This window comes from Camponotus floridanus, unplaced genomic scaffold, assembly GCF_003227725.1.
Source record: "Camponotus floridanus strain SB8 unplaced genomic scaffold, Cflo_v7.5 scaffold24, whole genome shotgun sequence".
Taxonomy (NCBI): domain Eukaryota; kingdom Metazoa; phylum Arthropoda; class Insecta; order Hymenoptera; family Formicidae; genus Camponotus; species Camponotus floridanus.
This window is the reverse complement of record NW_020229370.1, coordinates 189,753-217,104: the sequence shown is the minus strand read 5'-3', so window position 1 is coordinate 217,104 and position 27,352 is coordinate 189,753. Positions and strand designations below refer to the sequence as shown.

The following is a 27,352-nucleotide window of genomic DNA, read 5'->3' as shown; positions in this document are numbered from 1 at the left end:
TAATTATGGAAACTTGTTTTTGAATATTTCAGATATTTTTGCTTCGATAAACGCAACATGATATGGACTATGTAAATAATAAATTATATCCCTCTCTTGTATGATTTATGAAAATTAATGTAGGCGTACATTAATTAAGATAAAAAATCAGAGATTAATACGACATTTTTGCGTGATGAATATCTAAATGAGAAAAACTACAAAAATATTGATACGTTAACCGAAAAATAAATGCGAAATTGTGTTGCGATATCAAGATATTTAAGTACTAAGTTTGCAAAATTCAATTCTTTTAAAATATTGAATTTGCGCATGATTTTTTTTTAATGAAAAATATATGTACTTTATGTACGAAAGTTAGAAAAAAAGTGAAAGAAAAAAAAATAAATCTTATTCACTATTAAAAAATTATACATCAATTAATATGAAGAATATTATATTAAATTTAAAGAGAAGATAAATATATAGTATTATATGAGAAATTATCTCTGGGTCATTGATCTCAAAAAGCTGTTTCCGACGCGCTTTCGAACATTCAGATTTGCCATAATTTAAGAGCGATAAGTTCTCCGGAGCGGAAAAATCTGATCTTTTCGAACGATGACAGTAATAGTTCCATTATAGTTGATCGTGTGATTTGTCTGAATGCGACGGATTCCACGAATATCTAAAAATAGATTGATCCGATATCTCTCTCTCTCTCCCTATTTCTTTCCGGAATCTTGTCAGTGAGATACTGTATCGATTCTTCTCATCTCGTCGATTTTTCCTAAATCGCTAGACTCGTCAAATATGCCTTGGTAACGGTTATTTGAGTTTTCACGGTGATTGACAAACGGGAAATAAAAAAAGTCTCTGCTCCATCGAACGTGTCTCATTCGTGCGTTCACCATCGTGAAAAGCGTGAAATCGACCAGCAGTACATTCTCGTCGAGAACGTACAGAACGTACTGCGTAATCCTTTTTTCTAATTAAATTTCTTCTGTTCTGTTCATGCCGTGTCAAGTACATTATGATTAGCGACAAAAAACTCGAGCGTTATTAAATTGTTTTTACATGCCGAGACGTTAGCCTATTTCGCTTAGAATATTTCATTAATAAAAAGTACTCGCGTCATACAATTTTACACATTACCAGCATGAAACTCAATAGTCGCGGTCTATAGTCGAGAAGTTTCGAGAGATCGTGTACTGATTTGCAATTTTATGATCGATTCGCGATCGGAAGCGGCGATTGGCACCCCGCGGAAATATTCTAGGCGTGTCTGCGAGCACGAAAGAGAGAGAAGAAGCCGCGTTTTACTATATTGCAGTGCGAGCATAGTCTCGGCCGCATTGGCAGAGGTCGGTCGTTCGTAAACGAAGAACACGACGGAAGACAGAAGATGACGAAAAGATATAGGTGCTGTATAGGTAGAACGAAACGAGATGGAAGGAGAGAGCGGTAGGTGGCCGCAGCAGGAAGGCAGTAAACTCGTAGCGCGCCAGTGGCCGTATTAATCATTCGAGGATAGAAAGAGAGGGAAGCCAGAGCGATTGGCGGCAAAGAGAGAGACAGGACCAAGGAGAAAGATAGCACGGTGCAGGAAGGAGGCGGGCGAAATCTCTTATGAAATACGAGACATTTTATTAAACCTATTCGTCGGATCCACGGCTCGGCCGCAGCCAATAATTATCGGCTACTATTCGTTTTAATTAAGAGCACGGCATGTCCTCTCGGAAATAATGTATAGAAGCTCCTGCGAACATTCCAATCGGGAATGCTGCGACTTGGATTTCGTTTATTCTCGATTGTATTACTAGTTATTTTAATTTCCTCCTTTTGTTTTATTTATATTTATATTTATTTTTATTTTTATTTATACGTTATTTTAAAATTTATTTTTTATTTTTATTTTTTTCTCGAGTTTGAATTATCGTTAAATAGTTTCTTTTAAAAAATAAGTTTTTTTTTAAAAGAACTCATATATTTTCTTGTAGCGTTAAAAGACTTGATTTCTCTTGACTGTTGATTTTCACTCGAGTGAATGTAGAGGTTTAGCCATATGAAGTTCAGGACGTGATCTGCCGAGCGTGCGTAATATTTATTCCCCCTTTTTTGCGACGGTGATAGGGAGAAACCACAAGGAAATCGTTCGTAGAGAACATGCCGCCACTCTCCGAGGCAAATAACTGACGTTGCTTGGTGCTGAACGCGGCCTTCTAATGTAAGATCAAGGTCGATGGGGAAGTGCATCAGCAAACATCTTGTCGAGTCCTACGCGCTTGCACGCTACGCTCCTTCGTACTGGCATCAATTACGGGAATCGCTTTATTTTTATTTTTTAAATCGCTTTTTAACTCTGTAACACAAGTGCTGACTAGATTAGTGAGAGAAAATACAGTTTTAGATCAAAAGTGTGGAATATTATTAATCAAATGTAATATTGAATTAATTTAATGTTCATGAATTATAAAAGATAAATTAGGAAATTTTTTAATTGTTGTATATTTAATAAAATAATGTGTTTTATGTAATACCCAGAGTAAAAGTTTTGTTATAATTTAATGTAAAATTATTTTATTCTAAATTATTCTATGAGCACTGATTGAAACATGATTTGTAACAATGAAGTTTCTCTCAGCTGTTTTAATTAAATTAAACGAAGATATATATATGGAATAAGATATTAATTATTATGTGAAATGAGAGAAAATTATACATTGCAATTTATGCTATCGTTAGATTCTCATAAATTGCAATTTACGAGAAAATCGCGATATATCTGCGGCCTGAAACGAAAGCACACGGATGTGCGCCATATGTCGTACATTCTACAACGAATCTGTTCATTTGTGTTCGTTTTTTGACTATTTTGCATCTTTCTCACTATTCTAATCATTGCATTTAACGAGCTGATTCGTTTTAGCTCTTCTTTTTTTTATTTTCTAGTTATAAATGCAGATATGTACATACATCGTACTTTCAATAAAAACCGAAATACATTTTTTTGCGACAAAACTGAAAAAATTTTTAATCTAATAATTGAGTTATCTCGTGATGAGATGTATAAAAAGAATTTCAAAACTCTGTCTACGAATTATTCATTAGATTATTCTCGTGATATTCTTTTCAAATTCTTCTATTCTTATACGTCACTTTTAAGAACTGTTGGAATTCTGGGAAGGATTCCGGAAAAACATTGTTTGCTCCAAAATTTTTCCCATTTTTCTATCACGTAGTGAATGTCAGCAGAATCACAAAAGCGCTATCCCTTGAGTATTTTCAGGTAAAAATCAACCGGCGCCAGGTCAGGAAAATATGAAAGGTGTTGCATTGTTCTTTGCTAGCGAACTGCTTGACCAAAAATAAGTGGAAAGCTGGAACCATTATTGTAAAAGAAAAATCTGCTGTTGTTTCTTTATCTTTTTTTTAAACGTTCCCTTCTGACCACATTCTTGAGATAACAAGGATATTAAGACATTTCTTTGTTTGCTTTTTAAATTTAAAAAATAGATATTATGCTCTGAGAAGCAGAAAAAAATTTTAACACATTTATAATATATTTATAATATAAATCTAAATTTCAAAAAAATTTTTATCATCTATTTTGATACGTTATTAGCTTTTCTATAATTTCTACAGAAAAAAACACAAAAATTAATATTCAAATGAAGAGTTTCAGATAAATATACGTAATGATTATACATGCCAGAAGCGAAATGAGCTCTAAGATAAAATATTAGGAGTTGCTAATTGGGCGTAATAATTAGTCATTTTGCAAATGAAGCAATATACTGCATTACATTGCCACATGTTGACCACATCGTACATATTTTCTGTCGCCTTTTTGTCCTTCCAAATTTTATTAGTCTATCCCACATTGATATTCATCGTCTAATGAGCTTCATTCATCTTAAATAAACTCTCCGATAGATTCCTGTGATATCCCTTTATAAATATGAGAATAATCGGAATAATATAATTAGACACATGTTTTCATTTTGGAATCTCGAAAAGAAGAGAGACTAAACATAACTTTGTAATCTTTCGTTATTTTGCAAAAAAATATGCTCTTACTCGCCATATGTCGTGCATTTCTTCCACCCTTTCACATCCTTATACCGCCAGTCTTATGAATTATTATTTAATGAGGCTTGCGTTTCTGCGGCTCCTCGCATCCTCCTTCGACTTGATGCGTTCTTATAGTCGTTGTGGTTTCGAAACAAGGAGAAAGAAGGAGAGAAAGAGGGAGAAAAAGAGTCGCCGAGCAAGAAAAAGAATACGAGAGAGGGCTCGATGAGCGAGCGAAGGAACGATCGATTGTAATAATCATCGTGTATCATAAAGAAAGTGCGGTAGATTTTCGAACACGCCACTTCTCGGTTCCGCGGTTGGCAATTTTTTCGGCAATTCGATCGTCCGCTGCCGGTTCATCGATATACAATCACTTTTGCGCCGGATCGCTGATCTCTATAATTTGCGCCAGCAAAATAAGATCGTTCCATGTAGCCTGTCGACATTGTGATTAGTAATGTAAAAAAAGTGCTACATGAAAGCCGCACTCTTTTCTAAAAAAAAAAGAGCGCTCATTATGCGGTGAAAAGGATTGTTCATAATTCTAGGTATCTTATGAGCAAAGATAAAATCAGTAATTTCGACGAGTTCAATTTTCGACGTTACACATATCATATTGAACAATGTAAGTTTCACGCTGTTTTCACATGGCCACAGAAGCATTTCGTACGAAGCGTTGAAATCTGCAAGCTCATAAAAGTTGCAACGATTTAAATCTCTGCTCGCGAGATGTTTACGATGAGTATGTGAAAAGGGGGGATTTTAAAAGTCCATTTCAATGGACAATGAGGATAAGAATGAAAAACTCGACCTAATAAAAGGCAACGAGCCGCTTATCTGGCAGGCTGTTGCACCTTTGGTGCATCCCATTAAACGGAGGTGTTAGGGTGAAGATAGGATCGTCTGGTCGAGCCCAGATAAAGTTGCATTTGTATATCACGCGAATGCATATATCAGATAGATGTATTGCACGAGATCGGCGGTAACCAACTGCTTTAGGTAGATGAACGGATAGCTCGGGTATTTTTTTCTTATTTATAGATCCTTGATGCGTGCGTGCGTATGTACGATACTTATTGTCGCCTCGATGAATACGCGGAAGTTGACTTCAATTAACCAAACCCTCGGGGTCTTGGCATATTGAATCATCTCACATAAACTGCGTGCTAGAAGCGTAATTGAAATTGGAATTGCGCGTCACAATTCGCGTGGATTATTATTAATTGATGTTTTCTCGTTAGATTGATATTCGATATTATAATGATTGAATTATGAAATTTATGATGATTCATAATTAATTTTTTAAGTGATGAGATACTTTTTTGGCTAAATCACATTTTTTGGTATTTTTGTACATTTTATTTTATCATTATCTAAACTTTTTTTCAATAATCTACAGTCTACTTTTAACAGAAAAATTTTGAAGCTCCACTAAAGATATAAATATTATTCTTATCTTTTACTCTGGTAATATTATTTTTATTTTGCTTGAAGCTATTGTACTAAACTGATCTTATATATTTCAACTTTATTTTTCTCTCGATTTCTCTTGATTTAGCTACATGTTTGCGTTATATCGCATTCAATTTTTTTTACCATTGCATTTTTTTTACCAACACATGCCAAATATTGCAAACATTCTATTACATTGTTCAAGTGCCACGGATAAATAAATGTCAATGGAAAGAAGATAGTAACGTGAAATTCTCTCACGCAAAATGCGTCTGTTCCTCATACGTCGTACCGAATCGCTCTTGCAATTAATTGCATTAAGATAATTAAATCAAGACGGACCATGAGATTCCGCGTAATTATGATATGCGCCGCAGAATGCCAACGTTATTTCTCGTTCCGGCCAGGCCGCTGAATATCATGAATTTCACGGCTACGCAATTATCCGCAGAAATAACGACGAGCGAGGACGTTACGTTTATGGAAGGTATTTCGAGCGGTATTTTAGAGATAGTAGAGATAGTTTCTTTTTACAAACCGAATGTAAATGCGATTCTCATATAATATCGATAACATGAGAAATATATTGCGTTTATTATTGGAATCTTTTGACCTGATACCGCAATTATTCGCATATAGTTTGCAATCGTTTTCTCTGCGCGTGTGATATGATTCGATGATAATTTTCAGCGCGATTTCCGTTAAATAATCTCGCCAATCTCCACCACGTTCTAATTAATACATTGATAAAACGGTATTATTTTCGCATGAACGAAAAATAAACCTCGCATGATAAAGAAAAATACTTTTGTAGAGGCGACGTTTTGACGAATGTGACCACTAATCAGATCTAATCAGAATTGTATATATATATCTTAATTATCCGTAAAAGATTTGCCTGGGTGCGCTTGTCCCTAAACTTAAAGCACGGCGCGCAGAACGCGTTACGAACGTGGGAATCGTTTTCAAGGTGCACGACGCCGTGAAACAATCCGGTGCCGGTAACATCCCGGTGTTTACTCCGCCGGAAAATCAATATTATTCATGAGAGTTCGTCCAAGCGATTCTAGTAAAATTATTTAAAAAAAGCAAGGAGAATAATTGTCTTTTTCCCCGCGCGCGTTGGAATAAATAGATAACGATCGCACTGAGAAAAAAATTTGGTTGCATTAATCAAAAGTCTGGTAGATTCAATCAGTATGTTGAAAAATGGACAAATCAGAATTCCTTTAGGAATCACCAGATGAGTATGATTAACTCTTTCCTTAAATTTATCAAATTTTCTTGTTAATGATACTAAATTTACTTAAAAAAATGGCATCACCGTGTCCATGTTTAGTTAATATAACAAGAAATTTTATAGATCCAACTAGAAAATACTAACCAAATCCTTGTAATAAAATCAATTAAACGTTCTAGTTATAAAAAATCGAGTCTTATTGTGATAACTAGAAATTCTGCTTGGTTTAACCAAAATGCTTTCCTCAGATACGTCTTGTTGATACAATCAAACGATTTTTCTCAGTGCGAGGATCGCTCTTTTTTTTTATTCGAGTTGACTTTTCGCATTTTTCAACAATTTTTTTCTTTTTTTTTTAAGAAAAAATCGCGATTTATCGAGAACGAGAGACTCTCGAAATTATAAATTATAAATGATGCATTCCGCGAGATGCACTCGTGCACGAACGCATATTGCGTGGCTACGCATTTTCTTTGCGCGCTGCATCCTACTACCATTTATTGAGGCGTTTTATCGCATGAGAATCGTAGTGGAGCTTAACCTGGCGGTGTATCTAAAAGAGAAAAAGAAGGAGGAGCTTTAAATGGAACGGCTAAAGAGACCTGGAAACGGCTGGCACTAGCATGTTGCGGTTCACCGGACGCGCCTTTGTGGCTTTTTTTCCTCGGGAAAAGTCGCGATTATACGTATATATATTAGGCACGAGTACGCGAATTATATCGGCGATGCGTTTTTTACGGAGCACTCGGAAGCCTTCGATTAAACGGACCATGCCCGCGATTACGTTCTACTTTCATGTCTATTCGGTAGTAATGAGGGTCGGTATTTTTACGGGGAGAAGGAGCTCGCGGTTATTTTAACGAAGCTCCTCGTAATTATAGTAGGTAGGCATTGTTCTGTAGAATCGGCTGCGGGAATACAATGGACGAGTTAGCGTGACCCGTGACGATCGTACGGTATCCGTCGATGTGGTGAAAAATGGGAACGCGTCAGCTTCGTCGTAAAACTCCATTGTAAAAAAGAAAGTTGCTGTACGCGAGATTTTCGCTTAATTATGTCGGGACAATGCGCGAGCGAAAGGAGGAAGTTTTGAAGAGGAGCATAATCCAACCGCCGCATAATTTCGGACTAATTAACGCTCGTTGGAATAATACGAGAATTACGGCGAAATTCGGGGTATCATAAAGTTGGATGTTAGAAGTTGCGTTTCTATAGCATTTTAAAATATTACAAGTAAAATATTACATGTAAATATTAAAATTATAAATATTAAAAATAGATGATAGATATATTTAAAAAATATATAAAATATATTAAATAATATTTTCTGAATGTTCAATATTAAATGAAATAACAATATTAATTATTATTAAAGATTATTTCATTTTTTAATTATTTTTTTATATGCGAGCTTATAATATATTCTTGCAATTGGTTATACGATGCGAGTAATGCATCTTTGATAATGTTCCTCGTCGTTAAATTGTTTAACGAGCCCGGCCGCAATAAATCACGCACCGTCATTCCGCACCGCGGACGAGCCTAACTCTTTCACCTTGGCAACTGCCTATGCCGCGCGATTAGATGTCGGATGGAAAAAAATCGGCGGAATGAAAAGAGGACACGGGAAGAAGAATGGTCGAAAGACGCGAAGCAACGGATGGGAGATGCGCTCGTGACCCATGACGGCCCCCGTGGGCACACCGCGGAAAAGATGTATATCCGTTCCGACACGGCGAAAGACATGGCGGCAGATAGGAAGGGCGAAAGGGGGTTGACTGATGTTTCCCTATGCCGCGTATACGCTACCTCCATTACTCCGATATTATTATACCTGTTGCTTTATATATATCTCACGGCAGCATCTTTGTTTTGCAGCGGGCCGCATCCGGTGCATATCGTACGTTACAGACGTCTGCTTTATCAGTTCCTTTATCCATTTTTCCTTCGTTTTATCTATTTCGATGATCGTTACTTTTGCATGAAAGCGCCAGCTGCAGCGTCTGTATACATTAATCGAAATATCTAGATTTAATTTCGCGATCCTTTTTATTCGATTTTTATTAATTTCTCATATGGTGTAATCAATATACATGACGTATACAGTTAGTACGTTGAATAAAAGTATACATGAATTTTTAATAAGTGAAAAATAGGAGACGATTCTTTGTCGAAAATTAAGGGGAGTTTTTCATATAAATAATAAAAAGTTCTAATAAAAAATTGAATAGAGATTAATAAGAAACATCCTGTATATTTGTAACGCGAGAGAGAGAAGAAAAACATCCGAAAATTCATGTAAATTTAAACTACATCATAAATCGAGATAAAATCTGGCCGAGATAATTCTAGAAGATCGCGTCCGTGCTTACTTTGCCAGTATTTATTTAGAAAAACTGGTCGGCAGCCTTGTTTGGGAGCCTACCGATATTTGCATGTGCACGTGCTCTTTAGATCTCGAGGGGTTGGCCAAGGATCGCAAAGTGGATTCCACTCATGGCGGATTCAGGAGCATACTCGTCCCTTTTACATCTCTCAAGGGACTTTATCCTGTCGTCCGCTTGCCGAAGAAATTTAAGAGCTGTCGTCGTACAATTTCGTTAATTATGTATTTGCAAATCTCGGGTCTATAAGAGGGTCTAAAGGAATATAATTATATTAATAACTTTTAATTTTTTTACATGACATTGCATGTATTTGTTATTCAAAGAATATGTAAGACTTTTTTTCTTTTTTTTTTTTTTTAAACTTTCTAGAACTATTTTATTAAAGATTTTTTAAATTATAAAAATAAAACTTTTTAATTTGAGTTTCCACAAAATAATACATAATTTTAGATTAAACGAATTAAACGATCAGCACTCTTATAATTAAGATAAACTAAAGATAAAATATCAAGTTAAAATATCAACTTAAGATAAAATATCAAGTTTATGTTTGATGATTTTTTTTATGGTTAGATCCTCATATTTTCGGAGGTTTATACTTTTAAACGTTTACATTTGTGTAAAAAAATTCTTATATATTCGGCGTATCTCTTTTTATCTTTACGAGGTTTTGTAGATTTGTTTTATTGTGCGGAAAAGAAATATCTCTCTCATAGCCATGCGCATACAAAGCGTTCTTCAAACTACGAAAAGCAGCCATTGTCTCTAGATTTATTCGTTCCGGTTAAATATGGTATTGTCCGATATTGAAAAACGCTGTACGATGGAATTTATGGAAACATCGCACAGCATCTCTATTGCGTTTTATATGCCGCGGGATACGCTCGAACGGACTCGAAACAAAAGCAAGAGGCTTTCTGTCCGGACTGTAGATATCACGTTGATAAATCCACGTGGAAGTGCGGATGACTGTGCATACAAATTGTAAGCCATTGGTCTTGCGGGGGTAAAACACAGCCGGTGCTTTCAAAAGAGATAACGCGCGAAAAATAAGCTCCGAAAGATCGGACGATTGTTTCATGATAATTTAATTAGATCTATCATCTCGCGCATTGTGCTCGAGAAACTTATGCAATTAATAACGAGCATATGATTATAATCGCGAAAGAAAATTATTAATAGTTTTATGAGTCGAAAAAAGATTTGTGAAAGGAAAAAATCGAGAGAGAAGGATGCATTTTTTATTTTAGTTCCAAAATTTTTTGCTTTTGTTATTTTTTTTGTCATTGCATACGCGATATGGATACGACGAATTTCTTATGTTAGTATTATACGTAGCTTGGCACATCTGCCGTCCGTGGGGTTATATCGGGGCCTCTAATCTGTTCATTAGTCCTAATACACCGACCAACCACATACCCTCTATCAGATATTACTCGCCGTGTCATTCAGCCTTGGTTTTACGATCTCGTGAACGGGCCGTTCGTTCCACGGAGACAATAATCAGCTATATGCAACTATTCTTTTTGAAGACGATGGTTGAATTTTCTCGATGGGCCACCATATTAAATAAAAAGTTTATTATTTTTTTAAAAATAATATTTATTATATGCTTGAATATACAATAGTTACAGTTAGTGTTTAAAAATTTCATTCTACGTTTTAAAATTCTATTTTAAAAGAGAGAGAGTTTCTCGTACATCGATGATAGAAAAACAGTTTGTTTGACGTTGGAAACTTTGTTATATCGGAAGTTGCAACGGAGAGTTATTAAGCAAAGAGAATATTAAAGTAATTAAATCGAAAGAGCGAGAGAGGGAAATGGCATAATCTCGAATAACTGCATATCTGTTCGACGATAACAGGTCGAGGAAGGCCAATCAAATCGCGAAACATATCTACGGGGGCCCCCGCTGCCAATCGCCCGTACATAATTGGATATAGAATCGTGCAGCCTTTACTCGCGTACGCTATTTCCTCGGCGACGTGCCCCCGTCTCGGGTTAGGAATGTAATTAGTCAGAGGACCGCCGGCACACAATCTTGGCCGTCGATCAGTAAGTCCCTTCGTTACTGGTGATGCCTGCGCGATGCCCTCGAGATTGCCGTGTCCGAGATGAGGCGATTTCCAGTCGTAAATACGCGCGCGATAATTAAAATTACTGACTGATTGCCGGATCGTCAAATTGCGCTTATGCGAGACGTTTTAGCCGAGGTTGACTATCGGGAGAAAATATCACCGTTGCAGCCTGCCAATCGAATCTCATGCGCCATCACCTGGTCTTTGACTGCGTTATTAATACATATCGGAATCATCTTTGTCGTATCATTTTTTGACATCGTGCTTCTCATGGATTCCAAAGATTAAGATGCAATACAATGATAACTGCATCCATGCTTATAATGACATACGATTGTATACCTCTCTTGATATTTTCAATTATCTTTGAATCGAATTATTATCGAAAGTTTTCTTCTGTAAAAATCAGAGCGTGTCATTTTTAATTATTATTATAGGGTGTTTCTTAATAAGTTCGAAAAATTTTAGGAGACTACATCCCTCCCTGTGGAGTTATCGTGTTAATTATTCTCCAATAATGGGGATAAAAATTAGGTTTTTATTTGTTAGATTTTCAGGTTTTTATTAAATAATTTTCTTCCAATCTTCCCAACATTTATTCTAGTTTTATTTTTATTTTAAAATTTAACTTCTCGTAATTTGAAACCTATGCTATTTAACATCGTGCTGTGCACGATAACGTATTTTATTTTTTTCCTTGAAAACTGATTTTATCAAAAAAAATAAAAGAAATAAGAAAGTTTCTAAATAAATCAAACTTTTTAATGCATATTTTTAGATGATCATATTCCGGCCCATTAAAAAGTTTTAATAAAAAATTGAATAGGGGTTGCTAGTTTCATTCCTTTATAACTATTATTATTCATCTCCTAAAATTTTTCGCACTTATTAAGAAACCTAACCCTGTATAACTATAGATTATTGAAAATGATTGATTATCTCGAGAAAAAATCATGACACTTGTTTTTTCATTTCATCGAAAAGAGAAATTTGTGGAAGAAGAATAACGTCTTTTTGACAAAACCAGCTTGCGTAAAAGTGTTCCAGGATTGCGTCGAATATCGGTTCGCGAGGAATCGTTTGCGCACGTTCCCTCGGAACGATAAGAACGAGTTCATGGGCGATCTCGGAATTCTCGCGTCGCCGGGTCGCATCGGTAGCGTGTTCTCCTCTCGTGACTCCGCGCACTCGCAACACGCCGTTGTGTTATTCAAATGGACCCGAAAGAGAGAAATAAAGAATGGTTTCTCTCTTGTAAAAGCGCCCCGATACTATCTCGAGCTACCTCTATCGCGTCGTGTACATCTATGCGACGGTGAGGTCCCGTCTGTTTCTCCTCTTTTCATCTGTCGCTCGATACCTTCATAAAGCGAGTGATGTTTCTCGCGGGACAAAGAGAGCGGGACAAATTTAAATCGTTTTAATTAAATTAAATTTGATTAAATTTATTTAAGTAATTAAACTTTAATTAATTTTAATAAAATACACTATTTTTTGTATTTTAACTCAAGAGAATTGTTATGGACAAAAGCTAATATCAGGAATGAGAAATGTGAATATATTCGATAATGGATAAATTCTTTTGATTCGAAAAATAATGGATTTTTATTCGAAAATGCGAAAAATATTATCGATTAAAACTAATTTAAAAATCGCATACTTCTCTTTGTGTAATTTTTTCAAATTGATTATAAAAATTAATTGATTTAAAAATTGTCAACAGCTGGAAACATTTTGAAAAAAATTAACACTAGATTGGCTGAAGTATTTGTCATTAAGATAAAATCGGTGGTTCAAAAATGCATAAACACATATTGCCACATTGATCGAAAGGCAACATGTCAAACGAATAAACGCGAGTCGCAAATTGCAACGAGGTGCGGCATGATATTATCGGTGCAATTTCTGCGTCACCGGGCCCGGTAGGCTTTTCCTGGCTATCTTATTGCGGGACAAAATTGTAGATTCAAACGGAATGCGAGAGAACGATTATATCGCTCTCCTGCACATTCTCTCTTTCTCCTCTATCCCTCTGTCTCTTCTATTGGGCGTAGGTAAGTCTTCTCGTGTACGTATAACGGTAACTTTGCACCGATCGCCTTGTCAGCTGACCTTATGGATATATCGCGAGATATACTCGTAGTATGTATCCGTAACTGCCATCTGCCTTCTACCACGCCCTGTTGAGGAAAAGGAGCCGCCAACATGGCCGATGTCAAAGAGATAACATCAATGAGCGTAGATTAATATCGCGGACAGTCGCGGACCTAGAATTTTTCGCGCTCAAGATGACTTTTTGAATCTATCAAACAGATATAAGATAAGCTTAAAAGATGAAGGTGAATTATACATATACGAGAGATGAATTATAAAATATAAAATTTTTCGTTAAAATTTAAATATCAACTTTTAAAGAAAAAGTGAAAGAAAGTTATGCGTTAATTTCGTCCAGGAATATATATAATTATACTCCTCCAGAATAAATGAGAATAATAATAGCCTTTTTTAGCCAAGTTGGCGCGTCGATATCTTCTTCGAGAAAAAATAGAAATCAAAAATTTGCTCGAGAAGCGCGATGAATCAATGCAGCAGAATGCTAAGTTATTACGCGTTATCAGCTGCACACCTGATGCCGGTTTCCTCTTTCGCGCGTTGCATTAAATCAGTTAATTGCCGCAACTAATTCGTATTACATCAATTTATTCGCTCCTCGTTAGATTGTTTCTTTATACGAGGTGTAATGTAAACGAGTTAGTGTAAACTCTCGACTTTTCGCGACGTCGTACGGAGGCAAAAACTCACGCTGACAGTTTTATCAGCGGACACATATGTTGCATACGCGCACGTGTGCAAAGTCTATCTTGGCCGTTGCTTTGTAACGCTCAACTTGTTCGTGCACCACGCCTTCGAGAAGGCGCGCACCGATTTTCTATGGTCTTATACCGGTATTGAGATAGTATCGGTTTGCATGAATCGCGCTCGGACTGTCTAGAAGTCCGGCCATAATAGCCCGCGGCTACGGCAATCGGCCAGAAATCGCTCGTACCTCAGCTCGTTGTGTTTTCGCACTTGCGTACGGCCATGTAGGTGTGTGTACGTGTGTGTATATGTCTCGTATATCCGTCGTGGACAAGAGAACGTTTCCTGGAGCAGTTTCCAGATCACCGCGAAAAGGACCAATAGGAAGCAGATACCTTTCTCAATGCTTCGTGTACGTTTTTTTCTTTCTTATAATTTACGTCATCGTGCCCGGCGGTCTCGATAGAGACCTTCATACTGTTATTTATTTTTTCGAATAAATTAAATTATTAATTAGACTGTCATGGTGGTCGTGTGATTGCTCGAGCGATCACACGACCACCACGAAATCGTATTCAAGTCCTCGAACGACCTCGAAGCGAAAGTCGAGGATCGAATCTCGACGTAGGATCGCTGAAATATTATAATTTCGTCCTTATTTTATATTCCTGAGATAGCGTGACATTCGACGATACGTCAAGATACAATCTATCCCGATCCCTAATTCTCATCAAACGAGTCATTCAGCCTTAATCGGTTAATAAGGAACGCGGGACCAGAATACTTGGGTCGATGATCGATCACTCGGTCTGATCTCGGATCGATGTATCGTATAATTATAGCGGCGACTCCCGCGATTTTTAACCGAATCTCTCACAAAGTCATTTTCTCTCGTATGTGTTTCAGCAAAAGGTGAAGTTCTGGTTCGCCACGGGTGGTGCTGGATTCTGCATCAGCCGAGCATTGGCACTAAAGATGACGCCGGTTGCTGGGTGAGTTTTTATCTCTTTTCTATTATATTATTTTAAAATAAAAATTTTATTACTCGTTTTATTCAGATCACGAATTGAATAAAACAGTGACACTGATTGCCTTATAAAATTTTAATAGCATAAAATTCTCTTCAATTTTTACTCTCCGTGAGAAATACTTATATACTGTAATTGTATCTAATTTTAATTTTTATAATTAATATAATTTTAATTATGTAATAACTTCATTTTATCAGAAATCGAAATAGTCTTAAAATGTAGATTCTATACATTTATAATTCTCTAAAGTGACGATACAATCAATTACCGAGGAAATAATCGATTTTCTCTCGGCGAGTTTTCAAATCTTGTCGCGCGATGTTAGGAAAGAACGATAGCGAGAGATGAGTTCATCGAATTAACATAGACTTTCTTTTTCGCGTTTCTTTTGTATGCAGCAGTTGTCTTTTATCGTAGAATAGAAATCTCCATAGAATACGGTTAGTCACGCATGACACGCATGACATATGTTACATTGCATATCATGGTGGCTTTCAGAATTTAATCTAACGTGAAAATGTACATTATCTGAAGGGATGTTGATTGCATCCCTTCAGATATTTATTTATCTTTTTTTTCTGTACACTATCTTGTCTCTATATCCGTTTCCTGCAAAGGATTAAATAAGGTCTGTGGCCTTGCCGAGTCACGCTTCCTCGATTGATTGGTGCTATCTATTACAAAACCTGATTCACATGCGCGCATTACAATCGTGATAATTATATATAAAAAAACTTCTCTTTTTTTTCTTCATATAAAAATTGCGCATAACATCGTTGCGAAAATCTCATGCCAATTGTTGAAGCGTGGAAACCAAGCGGAGATAATAAAAAAAAATTGTCGATCATTACGAGAACCGTAACGATGAACAATTACGTTTCCCATTATCGACATCGCTCTTGATAAACGCTTCTCGATAGGCATTGTAGTTAGCACGTATGACGTTTATATACCGTGCGTGATCATCGAGATGATCGCCGATGGAAGGTCGAAAGCGTTCATGCCGCTCGTAAATCACCGTTTATGGGCGCGCGGTGGCCAATTGTTTATCCTCGGTCCTCGATAACCGTCAGCGTCACGTAGCCCGTCGACCGTTTATTATTATTAACGATGTAAAAATGGACGCGCGGGAGCCATATGCGATACAGATCCAGTTCCTCGCAATGCGTTTCACGTCTATCGTCGTAAATTCGAGGCTTAAATCTTGCAGCATCTCTCTCTCTCTCTTTCTCTCTCTTGAAGACCTCTCTATTTGCGATTCGATCGGTTTAAATACAAGCTGATCGGAAACTCGCAATTCTCCTCTTTCTCCTGTTTATCCTGTCCTTATACGGACAGATTCGGTGGCGAAACGAACGCGAGAATGGATTTGGCAAAAAACCCGGCATCTGGGAGGGCTTGCTGCGATTCAGTCGTATTTCCTTCTTGCTCCTTTTTCATTTCTAGCTCTTCCGTCACGCTCTTCCGTCCATTCTGCGATATACACGGCCCCGGCATTATCCTGCCATCCATATATACATTCGTTCGTTTCGTTTCGTGCGACGATACGGGGTGGCGGGGACGAAAAGAGAAAACGGGACGAGTACATCGAATGGCTTTCTCAGTCGGTGAACGAGATGACCGGCTGCGGACGGCTCTCCTCGACATCATTTTATTTTATCGGATGTAATCTGCCATTATATTTTATCTTTCTCGTCTATCTCGCGATTCAGCGACTATAAATGCCTGCCGATGACAGTTTATAAATTTATTGATTGTCTGAATATTTACATTTTCTCTCGCTTCGTTGTTGAGGAAATTAAAAATAATATCTCTTCGTTGTTGAGAAAATTAAAAATAATATCTCTCGCCGACGCGCAAATATCTTGGCTTTAAGTGTCCGCACCTGTCGCGAGAAGAGGGGAAAATTTCGTAATCGTGTGAATTATTATTTGGAATTTTCATGTATTTTCTCTGACATTTATTCCGCTCGCGTTCTGCCTCGCGTGTCGCGAGAAATAAGCCTGAATTCATTGGCTTTCTGGTTACTGTCTGTCTCTTTTATGCTACTTTTACATTATTCCAGACACCGTCAGGATGATTCTGAGGTGACTTTAAGTACGGTAATTTTACTTGTCTTTCGCCGAGAACGGCGCGATTACGTTCGCGCGCTTTAATTTATTCCGCGCAAGATTCGCATTGCGCTTTGTCGCACTTAAGGAAATAACGGATATCATGCCGTCATATTTCACATTGCAAAGAGGAACATTCTTTATCCGGATAACTGAAAAGAAAAGCGTTTTTAGTTCCTTTCCACGTACTTTTCTTACAACCGACAGCTATTTACGATGTTATTTCGTTGCAAATAGACCAAAAAGAAAGGAAATCGTGACCGCTTTTAGCTTTTCTTTTATCCTGTCTGTTACCCAGCTAAAACTATATGATACAATTGTCTTCTATTCTTATTCTTTTTTCTTTTTAATCTTAGATGTCCTTCGTACATTTCTTTTCGTGGATTTGTGTTTAAAATGAATACAATAGAATAAATAGATTTATTCTCTTGGGAAGATAAAAATTCTTTTTTTAATCATTAAATAAATATTGATATAATAAAATAATCCGATTCCTTTATTTCATTTCTATTTACTCCGCGAATCGTTAGCTTTTCAAAGAATATCTCTGTGCTTGGGGTCTGTGTATTATTTCCTCTACGATCAATTATCGTGGTCAGTCGAGCAGGTTCAATTTTCGACTTCGACAAATTCTCACGTTCATTTTTTAAGATCCACCTGAAATTTTACTGAACATTGCTTTAAATTGACGTCTATTAAGCTGGTCACTTCAGCACAATTGAATAAAATTTATATATAAATTTAGTGCTCTTTTGTTGTTAATTTGTTGCTCTATTTTTGATTCTGTTGTTCCAGTTGCTCCGATTCGGAGAAAATAGTGATTGTGCTAACTTTATAATCTAAAGTTAGCACAACCATTAAAAAAAATTTTTTTAAACAAACAAATCGATATATTTCTGTAATCTTAATTTGTTGCTCTATTCCCGATTTTTTTGCTACAGTTTTAAATTCCGAAAACCATACTCAAAGTTACCCCATATTAAAAAAGTATTATAAAATTGAAAATTAATCAGATATTTCGATCGATAATGTTTTTAACGCAATGATTTTGTTGCTCGTCATTTTTAATAAATCCGATTTTATTACTCCATATTTGTCTTTAAAAATCGATCAAAACAAATGGTTGTGCCAGCTTAATAGACGTTTTTTTGCTGAATTCTGTATTTTTACTCATCTTTATTTTTTTGTCTGCTTCTGTAGGGGGGGGGGGGTCCTACTTCACACACAACAAAGTTGAGATTTTGCAAAATTTTTTTCATAACAACAGGATTAATCTATAGATTTTCATTTGCACGTTTATACAGATAAGTTGAGTAATCAGTAAAAATTGTAGCTTATAATTTCTAGAAAGAAGAGAGACAAATAACTACAATCTCGAAAATCAAACTTATATTTTTTTTCATTTTTACAAAAAGATTTAATGTGTAAGATATATTTTTTAAAGTATTTTTTATAGTTTTATAAAAATTTTCAAATAAAATTTAGAATTTCTAAATCATTTAGTTAATTAAATTTTTTTCTAAAGTTTTATATTAGAATAAAATAATCTTTTTTTGTCATATTTTCGTTTGAGTTACATCTAATGACTTTTCAAAGTCCTTACTGTAGTAGAAATAAATCTGCAATTGAAAAGAATTTAATGAGCCTGCATTAAATGTTAACTAACGTTTAACCTTTAATTTAACTTCTTACTTGACTTAACTTCAATCAGTTGCTAACGACAAGTTGTCGAAGTACTTTCTCGATCGTGAAGAGTTGCACGACTTTATTCTCGCAAAGTTTTTCATAACGATGTAAAGTATAGTAGAGATTGAAACTAGTACATTTTGAAACTAAGGATGGAGTAAATCTTTGATACTATATTTTATATTGATTATATATTTTTACAGTAAAAATCATGCTTGCAACACATCCTTACAATATCGAATTTTGAATTCTTTGTAATTATATTGGTCATTTAATTAATGATTTAATCAATTTTTGCCGAAAAAAAGAAAATGCAATGTGAAATCCAAATTAATCGAGTAATAAAGGCGGATAATGGTCGAGCTATTTAGCGGTTCTCGTGGGGATGGATCTTAATTAATGGCGAACGCAAGAAGTCGCCGTTCGTTACAATGGGACTGGTGAGACGGGCTGATTGCCACCCACGTGCAGATGCAGGAAAGTACGACAGGAAGGCATGCGTGCAACGTGTTGCGTACCGCCCGCTTATATGTATATATCTATATTTACATCATTTCCTTGTTAGCGCAGAGTACGTACGCGGAAAGAGGAGGTTGAAGGAGGAAGAGGGCAATAAATAAGAGGGATTAAAGCGCAAGGAGACGATGAACGCTGTGCGATGTCGTTAGACAGTTCGAATTGGCTCCGTGCTCGGTGTTTTATAGAAAGTGTCCGAGAAAATTCCAATGCGGATGTCATTATGTACTAAATGATAGTTAAAGAAATTTTAATAATTATATATATAGATAATTTAGCATCGAAATTTAATGAAATTTAATTTAATGAAATTTAATGAAATTTAATTTAATGAAATTTAATGAAATTTAATTTAATGAAATTTAATTTAATGAAATGTAATGAAATTTAATTTAATGAAATTTAATTATATATTTAAGTTTCTAGGGTAAGAAGCTTACATCTCAATTAATTTTATATAATTTCATCTTACGAGAATAAATATTTAATTTAATTTCTAAATAACTCAATATTAATTGAAATATTTAATGTTAAAGATTGGAAGCTGTGACTAAAAGATACTTTCCATAAAATATTTGATAAAAAAGATTTGAAAATCTAATATTAGATAATCGATTAAACGGACTTTAAGATGTTTTATGTATATCTCTTCGTTCTATTGTTTATTTAACATATGCTCGTTTGTGCACTATTGTGTTTGTATGTTATTTTTATTGAAAATAATAGAAATGAGAAAAACTTATGTATATTAGCTGTAACGGTCATTGAAAAAAGAGAAGTTTGGAATCTAAACCAACATTCTAAACGGGTATTGAAACCCAAACTCTCAATGAGTTAAGATTTCGACACTCTCCATAGATGTATGTAAATAATGTTTTTTATTTCTGACAACAAAAATCTAACAGTATTTATCCTTTTTCTAAGCTGTAGTTTTCTGTAGCATATAAAAATTAGCATTAATTAGCATATAAAATTTACATTAATTATATCGGTTGCAATTGTTGTTCTTTATAATTAATATTAACATGATTTAATATTAATATGATTTTGTGATTGCGGTTATTGATCTGCGCGATTATTTTCGAATACACATCATATCTTTTTTTATTAATCGATTTCGTTTTTCATTACTTTTTCTTTTCATGTGACTTTTTTTCGTTTGGTTTTTTATATATATATTCGTCGAGCACTTTTATTGCCCTTAAAAAAAACTGAAGGTGTGCACCTGCGAGTGACCGTTTAGTCTCGCTCGTCGACAGCTTCCTCTTTTGATACGTTGGAGTCCGGTTTAATCCTGAATCACGGTTACTATAGGATCTTTGGGAGATTTCTTCCAACGATGATACGCAAAATCAGATTCAGGAATTATAGCAGCTGTAATTTGCTGCTCGATTTGCAAATGTAAATCCGGTTTTAATTTATGAATTTTAATGAGACGGGAGATTAAACCGATTGTATTCATGTATAAGATTTTTAAAATTTGTTTTATACTATTTTAGAAGAAAATATATCGAAAAAGAAGGTTATTTTTATACATAAGATTGCAAAGTTATACATTTCATTAAAAGTTAAATTAGGTTAAATGACTGAAACTAATAATAAAAAAATGGTGAAAAGTTAATTGAAAATTTATGAAAACTCTGCAACTTTTTTAATGTGCAGATTTATATTATGTATTCTTATTTATTAAATTAGAAAGATAAATTTATACATCGTAGACATCTGGTTGATTAGATTTAAAATGCTTTGTTTGCTTCTTTGACATGTATAATGCTTATTCAGAGATAAAATGTTATATCTTTTTATGTTATATCTTCTAACAAAAAGAAAAAAAGAGAAGAATGATGTTATCTTGGATAAGATGTATACTTGAGGGGAAAACCTTGTATTTTATCCTAAGAAAAGTACAAGAGCAGGCGAAGAGGATCTTTTCATAAATCTTGCTTTGAAGGAAAGAGATTTCACACGTGCGTGATGCATATTTAAGCTGCTCTTCTGTAAAGTTTTTTGACTTCTTACAAGTAATCAAGTTACACACACTCATATTTCTTTTTACTTTTGACAATAAACATGTCATCAAAAGTATAATAAAAAATAAGAAAAGATGCATAAGAGATGCAAAAGAGATGCAAAGGGGATTCAAGTGGGAAAGTCTGCGATAGTTTTTTGTAATTTTCTGATTAATTATTTATAAATCTAGTTTATCATTATTCTGCAATTAGAAAATTAATTCATTCATTATTTATTATTCTCCGAAGCAATTATTATCATATTTTTCTTTACCAGGTTTCATTATTACGCGTCTCATAAAATGAGATTTGTATTTCCGCTATAAATTGGAGGCATTTAATCTTTTATCGGGACTAACGATTTAAAATCGTCCCACGGATTTTCGCTCCGGTCCAAAAGTTGCGATAATAAACGTGTCGAAGTAATTCCGCGGTCGGCGAGAAACGAAAAAAAGAGTCGTCGGACCGAAAGCAGGACATGGAATCAAAGGGGAATCGGAGGGATTCGACGAAGCTCACATCCAAGGATCTCTTCGATTCCCTTATTGCTCGCCTAATTGGATTCCTCTCTACCATCGGCGCGATCGCCGCGTATACATCTATCAGCCCGCGGCTCGTGAAACCAATTTGGGCATTCCTATTATATATATATATGTGTATAGTCGGGAGATCCACGCAATGATCTATAAATCGAAAACAGTGATCGCACCGGTTTTTCTGTTTTCTGCATCTTTTTCAAAGCGTATTAGAATACGTTCTCTGATCTTGCAAATTAATTTTATAAATCATTCTACTAATATATAAAAATGCTTTAATTCGATATAAAGCTAAACTTTTTTTAGAAGAAGCCTTTTTTACAAGAAACTTTAATCGAATTTTTTCTCATTATTTTTCCTCATTGTATTTTAATGTTTGATTTTTAAGATCGATACAAATTATAATTGATATATAAAGACGCTCTAGTTCTAGTCTAGTAGTTATATTTTAATTTTCGATATTTAAGATCGATAAAAATTATAATTGAATTACATGAAAAAATATCGGAGCTAGAATTATTTTATTCACGTGCATACGCACGCGTAGACATCTCAATTACATGTTAAGCGTGTTTTATTACTCGATGTCTTCGTTTGCTGTTCTACTCGATCGATATCGATTCAATTGCGAGACGATTCACGATGTGTTTATACGATCAGTCGACGACTGTACTTTACCTTCCCTTCCTCAGATTGGAAATGTGAACTGATAAAATTGTGCAAAAAAAGTACGTGATTTATTTATAAATCTTAATTTTATTTTTTAATGTGACTTTTAAGAGGAAAATTAAATTACAATCGAAGAAAATTTATTATTAATCTAAAATTAAAATGACTTTTTAAAATGTAATATTTATTTCAAATTAATCGAAAATACGTGGTTTTGATAAATATTATTTCTAATATGTATTTATATATCATTATTTATATAAATATAATTTATAAAATTGTTCGATTGAAAAATTTGTAATCATTAAAAAATATTTGAATAAAAAAATTGTATTCATCATATTTTGAACAAAAAATTTATATTTATTAGAAAAACATCAATCTCTGAGAAACTGACAGTTTTTTTTTCAATTTTCTTCGATCAAACATCAAAGCGTATTTGATGAAAATCGATATTAATCGTGTTGTATGTATTTAATAGCGTGCACTATAAAGCACGGTCTAATAGGATTTATAAATTTACTTTATTCGATCTACGCACGCGCTTATATGCGTATATACAAGTATGCGTATTTGACGATCGATAAAACGCTTTCAACCGACGAGCGCTATTTCGCGAGGTGGAACGAATAATGCAGCGTAGCAGAAAGACATGGAACATAAATCCTTTACTTGCAACAAGCAAGTACGTGCGTACCTCGCACCATCGGGAATACCTACCTTTAATTCATATCCGTTTGTAAATCGTATCTTGCAAATTGCAGCGCGAGCGTAGCGCGCAGATCTAGATACGTGAAATTTATTGAAGCACCCACCTACGGTGCGTATCGTTCTTTGATTATCGAAGAAGTATTAGATTAACAATTCTTGTTAATTTGTTTTTCTGGCATCTTTTCCGCTCGAAAGTTCATCTAACTTTTATTTCTTTCTATATCTCTTACATTATTAATTTTAAACAAAGAATGCAACAATCTCGATAATAATTGTGATATCATTTTATTCACACATTTTATTCTTACATTATTAATTTTAAACGAGAAAGAATACAACAATCTCGATAACAATTCATTTTACTCACACATTTTATTCGTACATTATTAATTTCAAACAAGAGAGAATGCAACAATCTCGATACAATTGTAATATCATTTTATTCACAAATATAAGTACATGAATTTGAGTATGACGGTGAGACTGATATACTGATACTGAATTTGTATGTCAGGGCATTAATGACGCTGTGTCTGCACAAGCCAAAAATTGTTCAAATTACTTGGATGGTAGGACGATAATCAGGAGGGTTCTTCTTCGAACTTGTTCACGTTGCGTGTTTGTATGTCTTTCGTCGTCGAACAAGCGGACGAGATGCACCAAGGACGCGTCTCCTTGGGCAGGCGAGGATTCCCTCGTTTCGCGCGTCCCCGATTCTTTTTCCTTATAAACCTGAAATTTCGATTTCGTTACCGCCAGGTATTTTAACGAGACCGATATCCCGTGTCGGCGATGCGCCGAAAGCACGGGTGACGAATGACGGGATGGGAGCGGTCGTGTGTACACGAATTCGGGACTAATCTGCCCAATTAAAAAGTAGGGACCACTGGAGAGAAGCGGCGAGTGTACGGGACAGGCGCAGATTCGAGAATCCGCCGATGGTATTCGCTAATGAGTGCGACTCCTCTAGCCCTTTCCGTCCCATTCTTTCACTGTCTCTCTCTTTTTCTGGCAGCCCCTCTCTCTCTCTCTCTCTCTCTCTCTCTCTCTCTCTCTCTCTCTCTCTCTCTTTCTCCCATCGAGCTTTTTTTCCTCCTTTCTTGCTTGGCTATGTGTCTAAGGTAGCCGCGATCCATGGGGTACTGGAAAACGTTAATTAAATTCGCCACTTCCGAGCACTTTGCGTAGATCGTCGTTAATTGGAGTCCACCGTCGCCACCGAGAGTTTCGGCGAGTTATCTCGTTGCAAAGCGTGAGAATATCGTGCAGAGAGTAATTTCGATAAAACCGGTCGCTCTTGCGACAAGAGGGTTCGTCCGAACTATAAGATATTCGCGGGATTTACGAAGCGACATTTTAATGAGCGAAGATTTCATTCTTTATTATATATTCTTGTTTGATTCACTTCGAATTAAAAATTTCTAAAAAGCGCCAAAGGAATTGTTGCTTGATTTCTAACAATATTAAAAAATTAACCTATCTAGCGCTTTGAAATCTTAAAAAATCATTGTTTAAATAAATTAAATTTCTTAATTACAAATTCGTACACAGGATAATATATACCGATATTATTATATATTTAATTTGACGATTGATCAGACTATTGGTGTTTGTAGTAATTCAATGTCGAGGCATAATAAATTTTTATTTTATTTAATTTCTGAAATAAAAAAAGAATATTAGCGCAAGTTACAGAAGATGAATGCAACTTATTACACTGTCCTGATGATAGTTTGTCTAATTTTTTAAATGATTGATTTCTAAGACATAAATACGACAATTTTCTTTTTTCGCACCGTTTGCAAAATCATTCGTCTCATTAATGCTTTCGTTAATTAAAGGACCTTTAATTATCAAAATTATTCGGAAGTATGACGTCCTCTCTGTCAGAGAATATTACATCGATGTAGTGGTCCTGCTTCGCGAGTACTTCATTTCGTCGTTACCTTATTTTATCCTGTCGAGCGCGCACCTGCGCTCCCCCCTTTTCCTTCTTCCTCTTTTCCTCCATCCGTTCGGCCTGTTGAAAGGCTCTCGTTGCATCGCAAATGTATGCAGGTTGTGCACGACCTAGCCTAAGAAACGCATTCTGGTTCCACGCATTCAGCGACCGCGATGCTGCGAGGGATGTCGGATTACGTCCCCGATGATCGCCTAACAAATAAGCGCGATAATCCGTATTGTCGTAGCGCGGATGAAAGCTTCTATCAGATTAATCGATTGGATCTCATTTTCAAGCAAAATTAACATCAATGGTTCACCAAAAGTATCCCTTGCAATTTTCATACGTCACTTTTCCGTGTCGAACATTAATCTTGAGGTTTAACCATTAAATTTCGAGCTCTCGTTTTATTTTAAGATTATATATATAGTCGCATTTACTTATAATTTTACTAATTGTAATCTAGAATCTTTAGTTCTAATTTAATTGCTCGATTTGTCGCAGTTCTTCCTTTTTTATTGTCCGACATACCGAACATGCGTCCCATTCTGCGGGCCTTTCGTGTATCTTGGATCGTGCCGGCGGCGCTCCTTTGAAACATTTGTTGGTTCGTGTTCCTTCATGTGTCTATGGCAATCTCTTTCTCTTTCTCTCACGTAGGTGCCGATATATGGGCTCTGTCACCAAAGTTGTGACTACCTGCCGTCGCCTCTAATTGGCACGATTTATGTCCGTCGTGGATCGCGCATCTCTCGCCTCGCGTTCGCAGCCATCGATTCTTCGCTTGTCGAAATCTCCGTCGATTCGACGTCTCCTTCCCGGCGATAGATCGCGACCACCTATCGCGAGGCTCTTAACCGAAATGTAATCATGCAAACGCGATTTCACTCGATATTTTATCGGGAGTTTCAAGCCAAGATGATCGCGAAAAGCGTTTTGCGCGATTCTAAATGAGGGCTATCGGCACGATACAAGCTACCAGGAATCGGTTCCGCGTTCCTTAATGGAAACTACATGTTCGCGTCATGGAGATGGCGATCCGAAAATAATTCCGCGATCAATCGTGCGTAAATTCCGCATTACATCTACGCGATTGCCGATTGCGGTCGGTTATGGCCACGTTATCATCGTTATCGTCGACGATGGTGTTCGATGATTGGATTAATGACGGCGAATCGAACCGATAACGCGGATTAGCGGACTAATCGACGGGAATTCATTATCGCGTGTCGTTTTGCACGCGCTTAAATAGATGTGAGACGTAGCTTTAATGCCAACCAGTTTGAGGCAGTAGAGATCGAGTAACGGCAGCAGGTGCCTCTTACTCGACCTAATCTACATAAGTGGAATGCAGCCGAATTAAAGTTCCTCGGTCTTCTTGTTGCGGTTACTGTCATTATCGTCATTCGTCGTCATCGTCGTGGTCGATCCGCCAATTAAGTATTTATTCGCATCACGCGAAGCCGAAATCGCGAGCTCTTTTATCATTTTTGCGTCCCATCTTTCATGAATTGCGAGTCGCGAGGGAGAACTCCCGTTTAATCGTAAATGTGTTAGATTTTAAAATAACGATCGCGTCAAACGTGCGCGTTATTATGTGAAAAGCGATCGTTACTTTGCGGGCGAAACGTGCTCTAGCATTCATCCTTTTTGATTAATGTCGAGATTAATGAAGAGTATGACGGTGAGAAATGAACGTTAATGTTTCACATGCGCGATGATCGATCCCCCAAGACTGCACGAGTTATTTATGGGGCTGAATGATCGAATTACTGGTTATCGCGTATTTGCGGGTGATGGAGCGGTCTTTTTTCTGCAGATAGCGAGACATCGTGGACTAAGTCGTAGATTGAGCAAGCAGCAAAACGTAGTCCTAATGAAATATAGAGATCTATCACAAAAAAATAATCATTTTAAATGAACGGAGACATAATAAAATACACTCTGCGTAGGTTAAATGTATTAGATAAATTGGGTAATTATAAGTATATGAATTATTGAAACAGCAGTTTTTATTCCAGCTACAGAACAAACGACATATGAATGAAACGAACTCATCACTTTAATTTCTGTTCATTTTTGTTACTCATTTTATGATAATGTTTTATTATTCATTTTATCATATGTA

The 27,352-nt window shown here is 35.8% G+C and overlaps 1 protein-coding gene across 1 annotated transcript in view; it reads left to right on the top strand.

The window, feature by feature from the left end:
- The window catches only part of LOC105251037 (fringe glycosyltransferase), a 78,853-nt gene that overhangs the window by 45,464 nt on the left and 6,037 nt on the right, over window positions 1–27,352 (top strand). The window contains exon 6 of the mRNA XM_011257542.3: window positions 14,920–15,005. Coding sequence (XP_011255844.1) covers window positions 14,920–15,005 — 86 coding nt within the window. The remainder of the gene's footprint in view (window positions 1–14,919; window positions 15,006–27,352) is intronic.